The sequence below is a fragment of the Hypomesus nipponensis genome, chromosome 28 (assembly GCF_054491055.1).
Source record: "Hypomesus nipponensis isolate SF chromosome 28, ASM5449105v1, whole genome shotgun sequence".
NCBI classification, from domain to species: domain Eukaryota; kingdom Metazoa; phylum Chordata; class Actinopteri; order Osmeriformes; family Osmeridae; genus Hypomesus; species Hypomesus nipponensis.
Window position 1 is genome coordinate 10,522,177 of NC_140388.1, and position 14,854 is coordinate 10,537,030.

The window sequence follows — 14,854 nt, forward strand, 5'->3', positions numbered from 1 at the left end:
GAGCTGTACATCATTTATTGCAACTTTATAGTGATACATGATGAACTAGTTACATTATATTACAAATCTTTTATGTACAGACAAAATGTGTTGGAACTACTGACACCAACAATGAATTTATACAGTACATACACTGCTTCGTTTTTTGTTTTTAATGCAAGCAAGTTTAAAACCTGGGCAAAGCTTGTTTTCGTAATAGTTGTTTTGTGGTGTCACCCTGTCTCACAGCACTGTGAAGCACAGAACTAGGAATGCTGATTTATTGTCTTTAATTGTGATGATCCATGGAAGAGTATTTCATTGCCGAAAGACCTTCGCCTTATCCCCAGGGTGCAGTCAGTATATCTGAAGGGCCATCTTGAATATCGGTTGCTACAATTTTCTTTCCTGAATAGTTTGTTTACAATGTAAAAAGAAAAGTAACTGGAGATAATGTTCCTGCGTCAACATCTATAGTTATTTGTTGTATTATAAGTATACAGTAGGTTTGCTATCCCAAAGCTACTCATACCGACTTCCCGTGTCCTTTTACCAGACACTGCATCTTCAAACATGAAGAACGGTGCTAGAATGAACCTCCCTCGCCCCCCTCTCTATCCCACAACAGCCGCTTCAAAGTCAGACTTTGTGTTTGTTACAATCCATTACAACTGAGCAGGAACAGAGGTTAATAGTACACCAGTGCATGGGTATAGATGCAGTAGATGTGTGACACCCACTGCCAGCCAACAGTTAATACTAAGGGCTTAGATATTGCACGTTCTTAGTCACTGTCCTGGTGAGTTGGCTGTAAGGTGCCTTAGTGCCACATGGGAGGGGAGAAATGGGGACATATCAGTGTGCTGCAGCCCAGGGGGACCGAGCTGATGAAAGTAGACCTGGCTGACGGGAGAGCTAGCTACAGATAGAAGCGCTAGCTACAGATAGAAGCGCTAGCTACAGATAGAAGCGCTAGCTACAGATAGAAGCGCTAGCTACAGATAGAAGCGCTAGCTACAGATAGAAGCGCTAGCTAGCGAAAAGGAAAGCTAATGAAATGTATTTGGGTTGGGCCGGATCATCATAACCACTTTCTTTAGAGAATAGGCCCCGCCTCTGAACTCTGCCCAGTAGACGCCATCTTGGTATCGACTGCGGTAGTGTCCTCCTCGGTACCAGACTCCGTTGAGGTTGGAGTGGGCACAGGCGTTGTACCACCAGCCGCCCTTCTGGTAGTGGGCACAGTTACCTGGGTAGAATCACAATACAGAATTATAATTGTTATTGTCATTTGTCAGTATTAGTATTGGAGGATTACGTTTGAAAGTTGCTAAACGATGCTATTGGCCTAAAATGGTGCTAAGATTGGGTTCCACAGTTTTCAGAAGATTTGATTATTCAAACAATGATTTTTTTACTGAGGAAGAGTAGCATACACAATGTTATTGTTCATTTTCACCATTACCTTCTTCGGTTAAATAACCCAAACATGATGAGACCTGAGGTAACAAGCCGTCTGTTCTCACCCGTGTACACATCGTGGTCTCTGTCCAGCGTGGTGAACTGTTTGCCGTTGTGCCAGGTGAGGGAGTCTCCAGCGTTGCCGTGGTAGCGGCCCACCCTGAGCTTGTAGAATTCTGCTTCGGGCTCCAGTCGGAAGCTGGCGTACTCGGCAAACACCTTCCTGCCCGACCAGTCCTCCAGGGTTACCAGCAGCTTATAGTTGTCCTGATTGGTCAGCCAGTAGATGTTTTCCAGTCCCAGCCAATACTCACCGTCTATATTCCCAAAACCTTGCTGGGAATGGCAGAGGCAACAGACAAGACTCTCACAATGGTGGAAAGGCCCTGTCGAAACACTGTGATCGTCTGAGATTCAGGACCTCTTCCCCCTGCCCTGGAAGCCACAGTCCCTGCAGGGTTAGACACTCTGAAAATATGCTGTCTCCCAGGGCTGTCTGCGGGGTCAGGTGGCTGAGCGGTTAGGGAATCAGGCTATTAATCAGAAGGTTGCTGGTTTGATTCCCGGCCGTGCCAAATGACGTTGTGCTCTTGGGCAAGGCACTTCACCCTACTTGCCTCGGGGGGGAATGTCCCAGTACTTACTGTAAGTCGCTCTGGATAAGAGCGTCAGCTAAATGACTAAATGTAATGTAGATGTCTGACAGCAGAGAGAGTAACAGCGAATCAACCTCGGGACCATGTTACAGGATTCAGTGCCCAGTATGTTGGAGCGGTTCACAGTCCATTGGGGGATCTAGGTCTCAACAGACCATATGCTTTGAATCTTTGAAAACCCCTCTCAAGCTATGACACGTGTCATTTCTGACTCATGTGGTGTTAGGTGTATTGTAAAGGTCTTAGAAAGATCTCCGGTATTAAACTTGGCGAGGTTTTAAACAAGACCCTTGCATATTTGAAAAAGCTGAAGTACCATTCAACTGCTTTTCTCCCTGTTGGAAGAGTTTTACATCCTCTCAGCGTACAGAGGAAACGTAAGTCCCTGCCGGCCGTAGACTTCCTCCAGTTATACTCTCTGAGGACTGAGGATATATCTCTGCAGTAATGTAAATATAAATCACTTTCCTGAAGAGGGAATAATGTCGCGTTGGCCCATTTCTGCACGGCAGCATTTCTTTTCAAGCAAGGCCACCTCTCCTTGCCATGTGTTTCTGATCAGGCCTCTGTGTTTCCTGACTCAACAAAGACCCTCCTCATGTTAGCCGTGGCCGTGACTGACAGGTGGAGCGCCCCACAGATAGGCCGGCAATGAGCAGGGGAGAGCGAGCGAGCGAGCCGCCTAAAACCTCAACAACCGCCTCATTCATTATTCCTTCACATCTGTTTAGGGTCAACCACGTGTGAAAGCTACCTGGCCCTGCCTCCCCCCCCCCACCACCACCACCACGTCAATGCTCAGCGTGTGATGCAACGCTACCTGTCAGGACTGCAAGTGTGGACCCAAAAGCCGATTAATCTGATGCTCAAAATATGCGCCTTTCCTTCTTTTGTTGGAAGTAGAAAATATACAAAAAGCAGACCGTCAAAAGCATAACCAAGGAACTCTAATGTACACTGTGGCATGTGAGAAGAACGAAGCATCCAAGCCACATAGAAAGCACAGAACAAACAAGGCACAGCTGAAAACAATATGTCCTAATGAGAACAGAACCAAAACCAACACAGCGAGGGCTCTCTGATGGCCATCAAAGAGTTCACAACCCTGACAGGTAGCGGTCCGCTCCGTGTTCTACATTCAGTCCTTTAGCAGACGCTCTTATCCAGAGTGACTTACAGTAAGTACAGGGACATTCTCCCCCGGGCCAGGTAGGGTGAAGTGCCTTGCCCAAGGACTCAACGTCATTTGGCACAGCGGGGATTCAATCCCACAACCTTCGGATTACTAGCCCGACTCCCTCACCGCTCAGCCATCTGACTCCCATCTGTTCTCACACACCTTGTACGTCTCCCAGTTCCTGAAGAAGTTGACTGAGCCATCCCCCCTCCGTTGGATGATGGTCCAGCCTCCGGGGTCGTGCCTCTGGTCGCACCACACCTGCATGAGGCGGTTGGCGTTCTCCGGCTTCACCAGGTACATACCGCTGGCCATGTGGCCGTCCTCCAGCGCCTGCAGACAGTCCTTCCACGGCCCTGCCACAAAACGGCAAACACACACACACACACACAGGTTCGGGGTCACAGGTCGCCAGTGTGGATGCTTTACATTTTACATTTACATTTGAGTCATTTGGCAGACGCTCTTATCCAGAGCGACTTACAATAAGTACAGGGACATTCCCACCCGGGGCAAGTAGGGTGAAGTGCCTTACCCAAGGACACAACGTCATTTAGCACATCCAGGAATCGAACCGGCAACCTCTGGTTAACAGCCTGATTCCCTAACCGCTTAGCCATCTGCCCCCCCCCCCCCCTGCCCTGCTTTACTAAAAAGCTGTGTAATTTTGGAAGTGTAACAGCTCTGAATAGAAGAGTGATTGTAGGAACGGCATACAGTAGTCTGATAATTCAGCTTGCACTGACAGAGGAACTTTCAGTGGCAACGGCTCTCAGCTTTTAGGTGGGATTGAATGTGGCTGCCACTCTCACAGGGTAAATGGCCTGAGGCGATGAAGCCAAGATCAACGTTGGAACAGAAGCAAAGGGAACCCTGATTGTTAAATGATGCAACAGCAAATAGATCTTAGATTCCACCTCTCCCTCTTCAATACCGTGAGCCCTGCCTACAGACATTCCCGTCTGAATAACAGTGTCTAGAACGCTGACGGCTTCAAACTCTCATTTGTTAAAGTGGTGATCTTTATCTCAAACTTTCAGACTTCAGCTGAGAAACAGTGAAACAGTGGTCCCCTTCATCTGGAAATGTCTTGTTGCTTGTTGTGGTTTTTCAAACGAGGTCTCTCACCAGGACCCAGAGCTGAGCCCTGCCCCCCAGAACTCCACAATGTTCTATGCAGCTGTTGCAAGGGGTCCGTAGACAGAGTGTTTTTCAGTCAAGTACAAATACAAACTCTGCTCTGTCTTGACTGAAGGTCAAAATCTTTCAAGCGGAGACTGAATCGTGGAGAGGAGGCTCAGAGGAAAAAATCATATGACTTCAGTTTTGCTTTCACTCTCTGCTGTTAAGATGAACTAAGCTGAGTGTCCTTCATGTCAGACTGGCTGCTTGTCTGGGAAAAGAAAGAACTGTACCAATTTCAGACAACACCAAGTGAAAACCATGAAACCGTATTCAGTTCTTGCCATGTGGAGACTTCTGGATCCAAGCCCAAATTCCAAAACAGAACCCCTTCACGTGACATTCTTCAAGTAATAATAAATTAGAAAGTAGGCAGTTGAGCAGCAATACTTGGGTGAAGTCTGCTTTCGTGGGCATGCTGAGAAGGGATATGAAGAGCAGTGATCATCTGTGTTCGTTATCTCAGAGCTGCCTTTCACCCTATGGTGTCTGGGAGTCCTTTATCATCTATATGATTTCATCAAACGTAAAAAACAGACCTGCGTGTCACAATTGGAAGGTTTGACAGCTGCAGTTGGGATTGTTTTATATTGTTCCATTAAAACGTAGGTTTAAACGATGAATGGAGTTCATGTGCAACTCAGCATAACTATGGTTTATGTCTCAGCTGGTCTTCTGGCTGAAACCAGTCCATATCTGTAAAAATGAATTGGCTTATTGCCCCATCGCCATTACACTCTCTCCCTCCTGTCTGAAGCTTACCAGTCAGCAGATTTGGAGAAGAAAACAGGACTTTTATTGGTCCAGTGGCTCCTCAGCTCTAATTGGATGTGAAAGTGTTTACCTTCTCCAGATTTGGATGAAGGAGAATCACTAACTGACCTAGTTTAGAAAGTGGACACAGGGAGTGGACACAGACAAGATGGAGAGAAAAAAACACCAGACGGGGAGAGGCAAGAAGCATTGAGAAGAAGAACCTTTTTCATCCCTTGTCTGTCGAGTTACTCCAAAACTCACGGAGCACATGAAAACGTGGGAGTCCCTGTTGGTTCTCCTTTTGGAGCTGCATGGTGTATCAGTGGTGAGCCGAGACCAGACACAGCTCTCCCCTGATAAGGCCTGGAACAAATGACATCACGCATACTTTCCTGCTGGTTGCTTTTATCTCACCACAGACCTCTCTCTTCCCGAGTCCAATGTGATACTGTACTTTCTCTCTGAGTCTCTCTTCCTCTCCTCCCCCCCTTGGTCTCTTTCACTCTCTCTCAACCCTCTCTCTCTCTGTCGCTTTCTCCTTCTTTCCCCCTCTGTCTCTTTCACTCTCTGTCTCCCCTCTTTCTCCCATGGGCTTCTGTCCTCTCTGTACCGTCCATCTCCACGCAGGTCAGAGTTGGACAGACCTCCTTTTTAGTGTTGAGGGTTTACTTAACCTTTAGGGTGGAAGTTGCACAGGCCCGGACAGGAAATTGCGCGCCTCTCCTAGAAAGTACTGTCAGAGCACACTGTTCACAGCTCCGGAAAAACAGCAAACTGTAGCTTGACGTTGAGGGATAAAGTGCACCATGGGGAAGTCAGGGTTTTGAATTCGAAAGCCTTGTTTCCGCTGAACAAAGTACATTCTCAGTCCCTGAGCCAGCCTGCTCCGCTCCTGTGAAGCAGGTTTGCGTTTCAATCATAACTGAAAAGTAAAGCTTAGTATGACTTTGTTGTGAAAGCCAGAGTGAGCATTTGTTCGCTCTGCAGTGCCAGGCAACGGAGAGCGAGGCCACACGGGCCCACTTAAACATTCACTGTACGGGGAGAAACACTGTCTGTGTACAGACAGTTCCCTTCTGCATCACTCGATAATACCCACACCAATGCAGACACAAGCTTACAAAACTCCAGGATTGAATTAAAGACTTGGGACGGACTTATCGCGCTGCAATCTCAGGAAACGATACGAATTCCATTGATTAGACGGTCCAGATAAGGATGCTGAACTGGATCATCACAACAGGCCAACTCTAGGCTGCCTGACTATCAGTTGCGTTTTTAACGAAGACGCTTCTCTCAGGCTGTTCCAACCGTCCATGATTTCAAACAAATACTGTTTCCCCTTTCACAGCACAGTATGTGCATCAATCTAGCCAATAGATGATATGCATCTCAAAAGACTGTGTACAACAACAGCCCTGTTGTCCTCAGGGCGTTTCTGGGAATGTGTGTTATTCATATGGACAATGGTGAGGAGAATGGATAGCTGCTTTTGTCTGGTGATTAATGATTAGGCGGGTCTATGTGCAGCTATATGTGCCTCTTACACAAACTTTTTCTCTCTCTCACACACACACACACACACACACACACACAGAGCTTTCTGTTTCACAGTCTACTCTTTTTGGAGAGTTTACTGGAATTTTCTTCCATGGATATTTTCCACTTGTTTACTCTGAAAGGTTGAACTTTGCAACACATCCCACCCCAGTCTTAAGTACAGAAGAGTTTGAGTTCAACAACAGAGTTGCGCAAACTAACCCGAGGGTTTGTTGGTGGTGGAGGGGCTGTGGGTGCCGCTCGGCATTGTGGGAAGGGCAGTTCGTTGGAGCTTCTGGTTCTGGTCACTCTGGATCTCGTTGGTGATCTGGTTGGTGAGACGTGGGGAGGGAGGGGGCTGGAAGGGCTTGACAGGGGTCGGAGGTCGTGGCAGGGGCTGGGTTCGGGGGGGGGACGGGGCGCGGGGCGGGCCTGCTCTGACACTGCTCCTCCAGGAGGGCAATGAGGACCGACTGGTTGGTAGCCAGTGTGGCCAAATGCTGGTACTTATGCTCCAGGTCCCTGTAGCGATTAGTGAGCATCTGCATCTCTGCGGTCTGGTTCAGGATGCGGTTCTCCATCTGGGCCAGCTCCAGCGAGTTGTCCCTCTTCCTGATGATCTCGTGCAGCAGCTGCATGTAGAGCTGCGTCACCCGGGAGTTCATGTTCCTGCTCTCCTTCCTCAGGAGCTTCACCTCGCTCACCACGCCTCCGTCCACCTCCACCAGCTGCTGCAGCGTCTCCAGCTGCCGCTTCTGCTTCTGCAGCTCCCCGTTCAGAAGCTCCAACTCCTGCCTGCTCACCCGGTTGGCCAGCAGGGACTCGGGCGCCCTGGAGTTGACGCAGATGGCCCCCGTGACTTTCTGCTGCGGGACGACGAAGGTGTAGGAGCACTTGTCGGCCTCCGGGGGGACGGGTGGGGAACGCCGGCTCCTGCTTCTTCCCCCAGTGTACAGGAACTCCCTCCCCAGGCTGTCTTCGGGGTTCTCCTGGCCCCGGTCCCCGTCCTGGGCCTCGTCCCTGGTCTGGCTGCTATCTCGGGGTCTCCCCTGGTTGTGCTCTGCTCCACAGCCCATGCAGAGCCCATGCAGCAGAATGACCATCAGCAGCACCGCTGCCGGTAGCTCCATGAGTCTAAGAAGAGAGAAGGGGTGGGATGTCACATGGAGAGATGGAGAAAAACAGACAAGATCATAAGAACACATACTGTCAATGAGCACACGTGGCGTTAAAACCTGCTCCCCACCCCCCCCACCCCGGCCTAAACCTCATAAGCGCCCCATAGGCTCTTTGTCTGACAGCACATCCATACGCGCTTTCATAGGTCTACTGATTGGGGCCAGACACCCTGTCCCCCAGGATGCTCTAAGTGTTCAGTACCACGCTGCTCGGGGCCCCCGAGAGTGCTGGGTACCCCGTATTCATTACCCACCTCAGCCCCCAAGCAGTTAGAGCTGGAGAAACCAGAAAGACCAAATGAAACAATATCCCCTGCCGAGCCAGGCCGCGGACACCGGGGGAGTTATGGTGTTGGTGTTGTGTTGCATGAACGTCAAAGAGGAACGCTTCACTGCAAGGTTCAGGGGACTCTGGTTCAGAAGCCCCTGCTACCGCCAGACCTATCTTCACCACAGCAGACGCACACACAGACATGTTCCATGTGTCTGTCACTGGTCGCAATCCTTTCCACTCCTCCAAAGGAAAGTATGTATTAATTATAATCTGTTCATAAATGATGGGTATCTTTAGAGCTTTGTTAAGTCTGTTATTGCTGCTGTCCGGGAGGGAAGGAAGTTGTTTAGTTTAGCTGCCTGTCCTGGCTCCAACTCTCCCTGGGGCTGTGCCACACCTTGGATCTGCTCCTCTCTGCTCCATCTGTTGCCTCGGACACCATTGCTTATGGAAACAGTGAGACAACTGCAACTGATGCTATTTGTGGAAACTGTTTTAAATTAAATATTGATCTAATTGCATCAGACCGGAATATTTATAGAGGTAGGATAGAAGAGGCACTGGTGAGATGAATGTGTCGTATTCTTCCCTGGAGTTTACTTTATGTAACTTTTGTATGTTGCTTCAGATAAACAGGATGAACTTTTGCCTTTTTCAACTCTCCCCCTGAGCTCATTGTATTCTGACCACAGACGACCCGACAGCGCGGTTACGGAATGTTTCTCATCGCAGATCATTTGTCTGTTGTCTGACAGGAGATTATGACATTCGGCTGGGATGATTGTGTTTGGTTTAACTAATAGGAAGGCCAGTCACAAAGAGAACTCTAACTGCCATTTAGCGGGCAGAGTGAAAATAGAGGCGGTCTTGGCCGCGTGTGCCAGAGTGCTGGCGTTATTAGAAAGCTAGCTGGGAGCTGCAGCTGAAGAGGATGTGTTGTTATGAGGAGCGGAGGGGATGCCGCTGAGAGCAGAGGAGAATGTAAGCAGTGTGTACGGATAACAAGACCTCGCACCCCGAGGGCTTCCTAATTGAAAGCTGCTGCGGATTGGATTACAGAGGATGCTTGGTGGACCACTTCCCCAAACTCAGAACCAGGACCAGTCCCAGACCCAGGACTAGGAACAGGACCAGAACCAGACCCAAGATCAGGACCAGGACCCAGGACCAGTCCCAGACCCAGGACTAGGAACAGGACCAGAACCAGACCCAAGATCAGGACCAGGACCCAGGATCAGACCCAGACCTTGGACCAGACCCAGGATCAGGACCAGACCTAGGACCAGACCCAGACCCAGGATCAGACCCAGACCCAGGACCAGACCTAGGACCAGACCCAGACCCAGACCCAGGATCAGACCCAGGATCAGGACCAGACCCAGGACCAGACCCAGACCCAGACCCAGGATCTGGTCCAGAGAGGGAGGCCTGGGGCAGACTTCTCAGCCACACTTCCCTCAGTGTCTTACGATGCACAACTCTGGTCATAAACTCTAAGAGGAGCTCAGTGAATCATGCTGTTTCTCTGGGAACGGGGCCACCACTGGATCAGAGAGATGTTGACCTCCCTAAGAACGAGCCTCTCCCTGGTCTATGGTCAGTTTCAAACCACTATGGTTTGGTTCTCTGTCTAATAAATCCTCTGTTGATGAATTGAAAGGGACTGACTGAGTCCCCAGAGTTCAGATGGACGATGCAATCTTAGCACGTTTTTTGTGCTAAAACAGAGAAGAGCATCAATGGGATGAACTACACATTTTAAACACCCAATCCTCTCAGTGAAGTAACTGCTTTCATGGTTTGGTTTAAGAGATATCAGAGTGTTCAGAGACTGTCAATAAACTTCATAGGAATTTGCCCAGATCAGTTCCAATAGCAGCAACAGCAGCATCATAGCTTATACACTTATAGAAAATACTGTGTGTTTGTCCAGCAAGTGGACAACAAGGATTGTTTTAGTGGAACCGTGACATATGCAGGCCTCCTTCACCAGGATACTCATGCTGTACAGGATTAGAGGAAGAGGAACAAGGACAGGAGTGTGTGTGTGTGTGTGTAGGGGTTTGTGTGTGTGTGTGTGTGTGTGTGTGTGTAGGGGTTTGTGTGTGTGTGTGTGTGTAGGGGTTTGTGTGTGTGTGTGTGTGTGTGTAGGGGTTTGTGTGTGTGTGTGTGTGTGTGTAGGGGTTTGTGTGTGTGTGTGTGTAGGGGTTTGTGTGTGTGTGTGTGTGGAGAAGGGGGTGGCACCAGGGAGAGTCCCATCTGCCCATGAAGAAAGCCCTATCATTAACCTCTCAACCCTTACAGCCACAACCGCCTCCCACCCCTCCATCCATCCACCCCTCCATCCACCCACCCCTCCATCCATCCCTCCACCCCTCCACCCACCCCTCCATCCACCCCTCCACCCACCCCTCCATCTCTCCGTCTGTTATCTCATGACAGCCTCAGTCTGGTACAAGCTAACCCTACACAGCCAGCCCAGCTCATTACTGTCACGGCATCATGTGAGTTGACAAGCTGTCGGTGACGGGACACCCCGGCTCCCATGACTACCAGGTGTTGAGATCATGTCCCTGAGGAGGACACCCTCCAGAGGACACCTCGGGACGCCACACCCCCAAGGAGGGACCAGGACAGGCGAGTGACAGACGATGACACACAGTCCCCACAGAAGTGGCCTTCAAAAGCGGGGAGGAATGTGTCTCAGTGACACCCGTTTGGGGGCAGATACCCAGCGTGGTGACAGACCTCCTGCAGAGTGCCACTGCCCACATATTCACAGGTCTGTGGCAGAGGGCTGTCATCCGTGTCTGTTCCTCTTTGGATTCAAGCGAGCACGACAGGCAGGGCTTTGTGTCGGTCAGTGTGTCTGCAAACAGCAGTGCGCCCCAGTGTTTTGTTCATGTTCAGCACGTAGTAATTAGAAGGAGAGCGGACCATTCCGAGCCCATGTCTCTCGCCCCCAGCCCCTCTCATTTTACCGTGAGTGTGGCATTCCTCGCATTCTTCACGACCTCATTAGAGGTGTGCAACCACGGACACATATACAGACACGGTTAAAGAAACAGACACATCAAAGCTACAAACACACAAAGACAGACATAGTTACAGAGACAACTACAAACGCAGAAACATTTACATTTAGTCATTTAGCAGACGCTCTTATCCAGATTGACTTACAGTAAGTACAGGGACATTCCCCCCGAGGCAGGTAGGGTGAAGGGCCTTGCCCAAGGACACAACGTCATTTTGCACGGTCGGGAATCGAACCAGCAACCTTCTGATTACTAGCCCATTCCCTAACCGCTCAGCCACCTGACTCCCTAGAAACAGACACAGTCTGACCCCAGTAGGTTCCCATAGGTGCCATGTCACAACTGTCCCAGTCAAAGCCTCCTTATTTAAACAGAGAAGCAGCACAGATATAAGGCAGCTGCTTGCCCAGTTTTGCCCAACCTGGCCCTTATCTAATATCTTATATCTATAATATAATCGTATATCTTATCTCAACTCTGCCCAACTCCGCTGAGCCCCACGGCTGAAGCCAGGATGCCATCTTACATTTTAGATTTATTTTCAGACGTTATATTCCCTTCCAATAATTCAAGATATCACAACCATCAAGCCAAGTGACGCTTGGTTTTTTCTATATCTGTACTCTACTACTACAGCGATCTAAATATCTTGGAAACGAAGAAGCTGTTCTTGGGAAACAACAGCACCTCTCCATGCGGTCTCTAATGCCTGTGTGTCTTTGATAGGTGAGGGTGTCTTTGGAGTTTAATGCTGCCAGGCTGAATGTTTCTCGGTAGTTAACAAGCACTTCTGTCCCTATCTGGTGGAGCCTTAATGCATCCACCGCTTCTCCAGCAGTCCCAGCTGTGCCCGCCTCAACCACGGAGGAATCAGGAAGACCTGGGACAACAGACCTTTCATTGTAACCCCAGACAGAACCTGACGGCTGAAACAGATCAGGAAAAAAAAACGCTCTTCCTTTGAGCAGCATGAGAGCCTGCAGTGTCACACTCTGCAGCTGCTTAGCCTCACAAGGTAAGTCCTGGTTTATTAATAGATAACACAACTGAGCTCATGGAAGACGTTCAAGAAAGTTTGCGTTTACTTGAGGCTCTTTTATCAAGAACATCCCTCACTGAATCCCCAAATCCCCCTGCCTCTGTTCTCCAGTAGGCAGCGTGTCATGAAGATCTAGTCAAAAGTCCAAAGACAACAAATGCTTACCAGATAACTGGAGACTGCTACTAATCCTTTAGTTCCCTTCTCTTTCTGGTGGATGAAGTTCCCCCCGAAAGAAAGTCATCCCCGGTGAGAAAGCAGCTCTGGGGTCTTTCTCTGTCCCCTCCCTCTCTCTCTCTCTTTGGTACTTTGTCACCCGAGTCCAGTCTGGCAGTTAGAGGTGACGGAGGGTTGAAGCCTATTATTAAAACACTTCCGTAGCTCCACCAGCAGCTTGGCCAGGCTGGGGACTGAGCAGAGAGGCTGGAGACGACGACAGACCCCGGTCTAGGAACAGGAGAATACGTCCACTGCAGGATGCAGTGTCTTCAGAAGCACAGCCAGAGCGTGAGCCAGTGAGATGGTGTTTCTCTGTGGATGGACCTGGTCTGTTGCAGGCTGTCACTGGCTGAGAGCTGATCCCATCACTGCTTCATGGTTCTCAGAGGCAGTCTCTCTCTGAAGCACCCTGACTCCACTTTCTCCTCTCTCTCTCTCTCTATCTCTCTCTCTCTCTTTCTATATCTCTCTCTCTCTTTGGCACAAGGTCTGCCCTTTCTCCTCCCCTCGCAAAACAAGATCCTCACGCTTGAGATACAACCTCTCCACCCCCTTCTCTCTCGCTCTCTCTCTCTCTCCCTCTCTCTCTCTCTCTCTCTCTGTCTCACACACACACACACACACACACACTCACCACTGACACTCTCCTGGTTCACCACCTCTTGCAAAAGAGAGCAGTGTTGTCAACGAGGATCAGTTGTCAGGCATGTGGACGAATCCACAGTATCCTGGCTCTCCTTGTTGTAAAGTTGTATTAGCTTGTTTTTGTCACGCTATGTTGCTTATTGGGAGTTAGTTATTGGGAACATGTTATTCATCCAAGTCGTTGAACTTACTCTCATGTCAGTGTGTTGTCAAACTTGCCAAAGCTTGAAAAAGAGAAGATTAGTCACACAGAGAATTGGCAGTGATGGTGTTCCCCACCTGACTCATGGAGTCTGATGGAAGTTTGGTTCTCATCTGGAATGTTCTCGTGTTGTTCTCCTGTTCTGGATCAGGGCTGTGGTGGCGGAAATGTTTTTGTTCAGAGCGATCATGTTGTAATCTAATGATGTTGTGACTGAGTGCTCCTACTAGCTGTTTATTTACTGACTCAAACATCCCTCCATCTCGAGTCGGTTGTTTACGAGGTAAAGTGTGTGCGATACTGCCTTGTGGAAGTCAGTAAATCAAGTCATAAGTGAACTAAATATTTTTAGATGCCCTGCTAAATGCTTATCTATGTCAATGACGAGTGGATGGCAATTCTGTTTCAAAGCGAATTTGAATGTCAGTATAAATATTTGTGATGAAAGCGTGTCGCTAAATTCAGTGCCTTTTATTAGTGTAAAAACACAAGACTGTAACATGCACCAAGTCTGTAAGGTTTTGTAAACATGCCACTTGTCAGTGTTTTATGTTAGTCTTGTGGACCATAAAAAACACCAAGTAAAACTGCAATGTTTTACAGCATACAGGATGTCAGTCTTCACCCTGGAGCACATTACAGTTTATTACTGTAACGTGCTGCGTGTGTGTCTGTGTGTGTCTGTCTAGCAGATTAAAAAATGGATGTTGTGTTCTTACCTGGTCCGGATCAATACATGGGCAGCTGAATAATGTCTGGAGTTGATCTCTTGTCTTATTTTGGAAGACCAAAAGCAACAGGATTACAATAATCCAGCGTGCGAGTCCTAAAAGCGGGCACGAGCCTCTTAGTATTGACCTGGGTGAAAAACAGACTCACTCTGTATTCTGAGTGATACAAGGCAGATCGGATCACATTCCAGTTTTGGGCATTGAACATTTGATTGTAATCTAACACAAACACACGTTCTCTCACCAACACGTTGACAGCTGGATACATGTGATCATAGTTCTGTTTCATGGATGATAGACTTGTTGTTCATTACAGAAGGAAAACGTGAGTTTGTCCAATGAAGATCCAGCTGTCTTTATAAAACACCAGGGTGGAGGATAAAGAAAGTGAGGCCATGGTGTTTTTAGAACACTTTTTTTGTCCACTTTTCTGGGTCAAACAAAATGAGGTGGTCACATGTTAAAAAGACAATCCCTCAAAGCTATGTTTGTTCCCTGCCAAAAGTAGTTAAACTTCAACACACGCTCTCCATCTGTTACCAGAGGGCTATTTGGTAGGTCTCCTTCAATGTGAGACTTCTTCTTGTCTCTCGTCTCTCTGAAACAGCTATGGAAACAGCACATACACACACCGTTTCAAAAGTGAATGAAACAGTTCCCCTGCTGGTGAGGAGACAGAATGCATTTCCCTGGGCCAGATCCAAACTTGTGGTATGGAACCAGTGATTGCTCCTCTGTCTCGTTACTGTACTAATCCAGAACAGGTGCGGGAACAAGGTCA

General features: G+C 48.7%; 1 protein-coding gene across 2 annotated transcripts; it reads right to left on the reverse strand.

The window, feature by feature from the left end:
- LOC146219984 (angiopoietin-related protein 2) lies at window positions 1-12,915 on the reverse strand. 2 transcript variants are annotated; one of them, XM_084695113.1, is made up of 5 exons: window positions 12,442-12,915; window positions 6,973-7,884; window positions 3,436-3,629; window positions 1,506-1,776; window positions 1-1,228 (listed from the first exon to the last, which is right to left on the reverse strand). In XM_084695113.1, the coding sequence occupies exons 2-5, from the start codon at window positions 7,016-7,018 to the stop codon at window positions 1,029-1,031; spliced, it is 711 nt and encodes a 236-aa protein (XP_084551239.1). In that variant the 5' UTR covers window positions 7,019-7,884; window positions 12,442-12,915; the 3' UTR covers window positions 1-1,028. The 2 variants fall into 2 exon arrangements, 1 of the variants encoding a protein (XP_084551239.1); XR_014751071.1 differs by lacking the exons at window positions 1-1,228; window positions 1,506-1,776 and having other exon boundaries at window positions 3,490-3,629.
- Window positions 12,916-14,854: the final 1,939 nt, after the last annotated feature.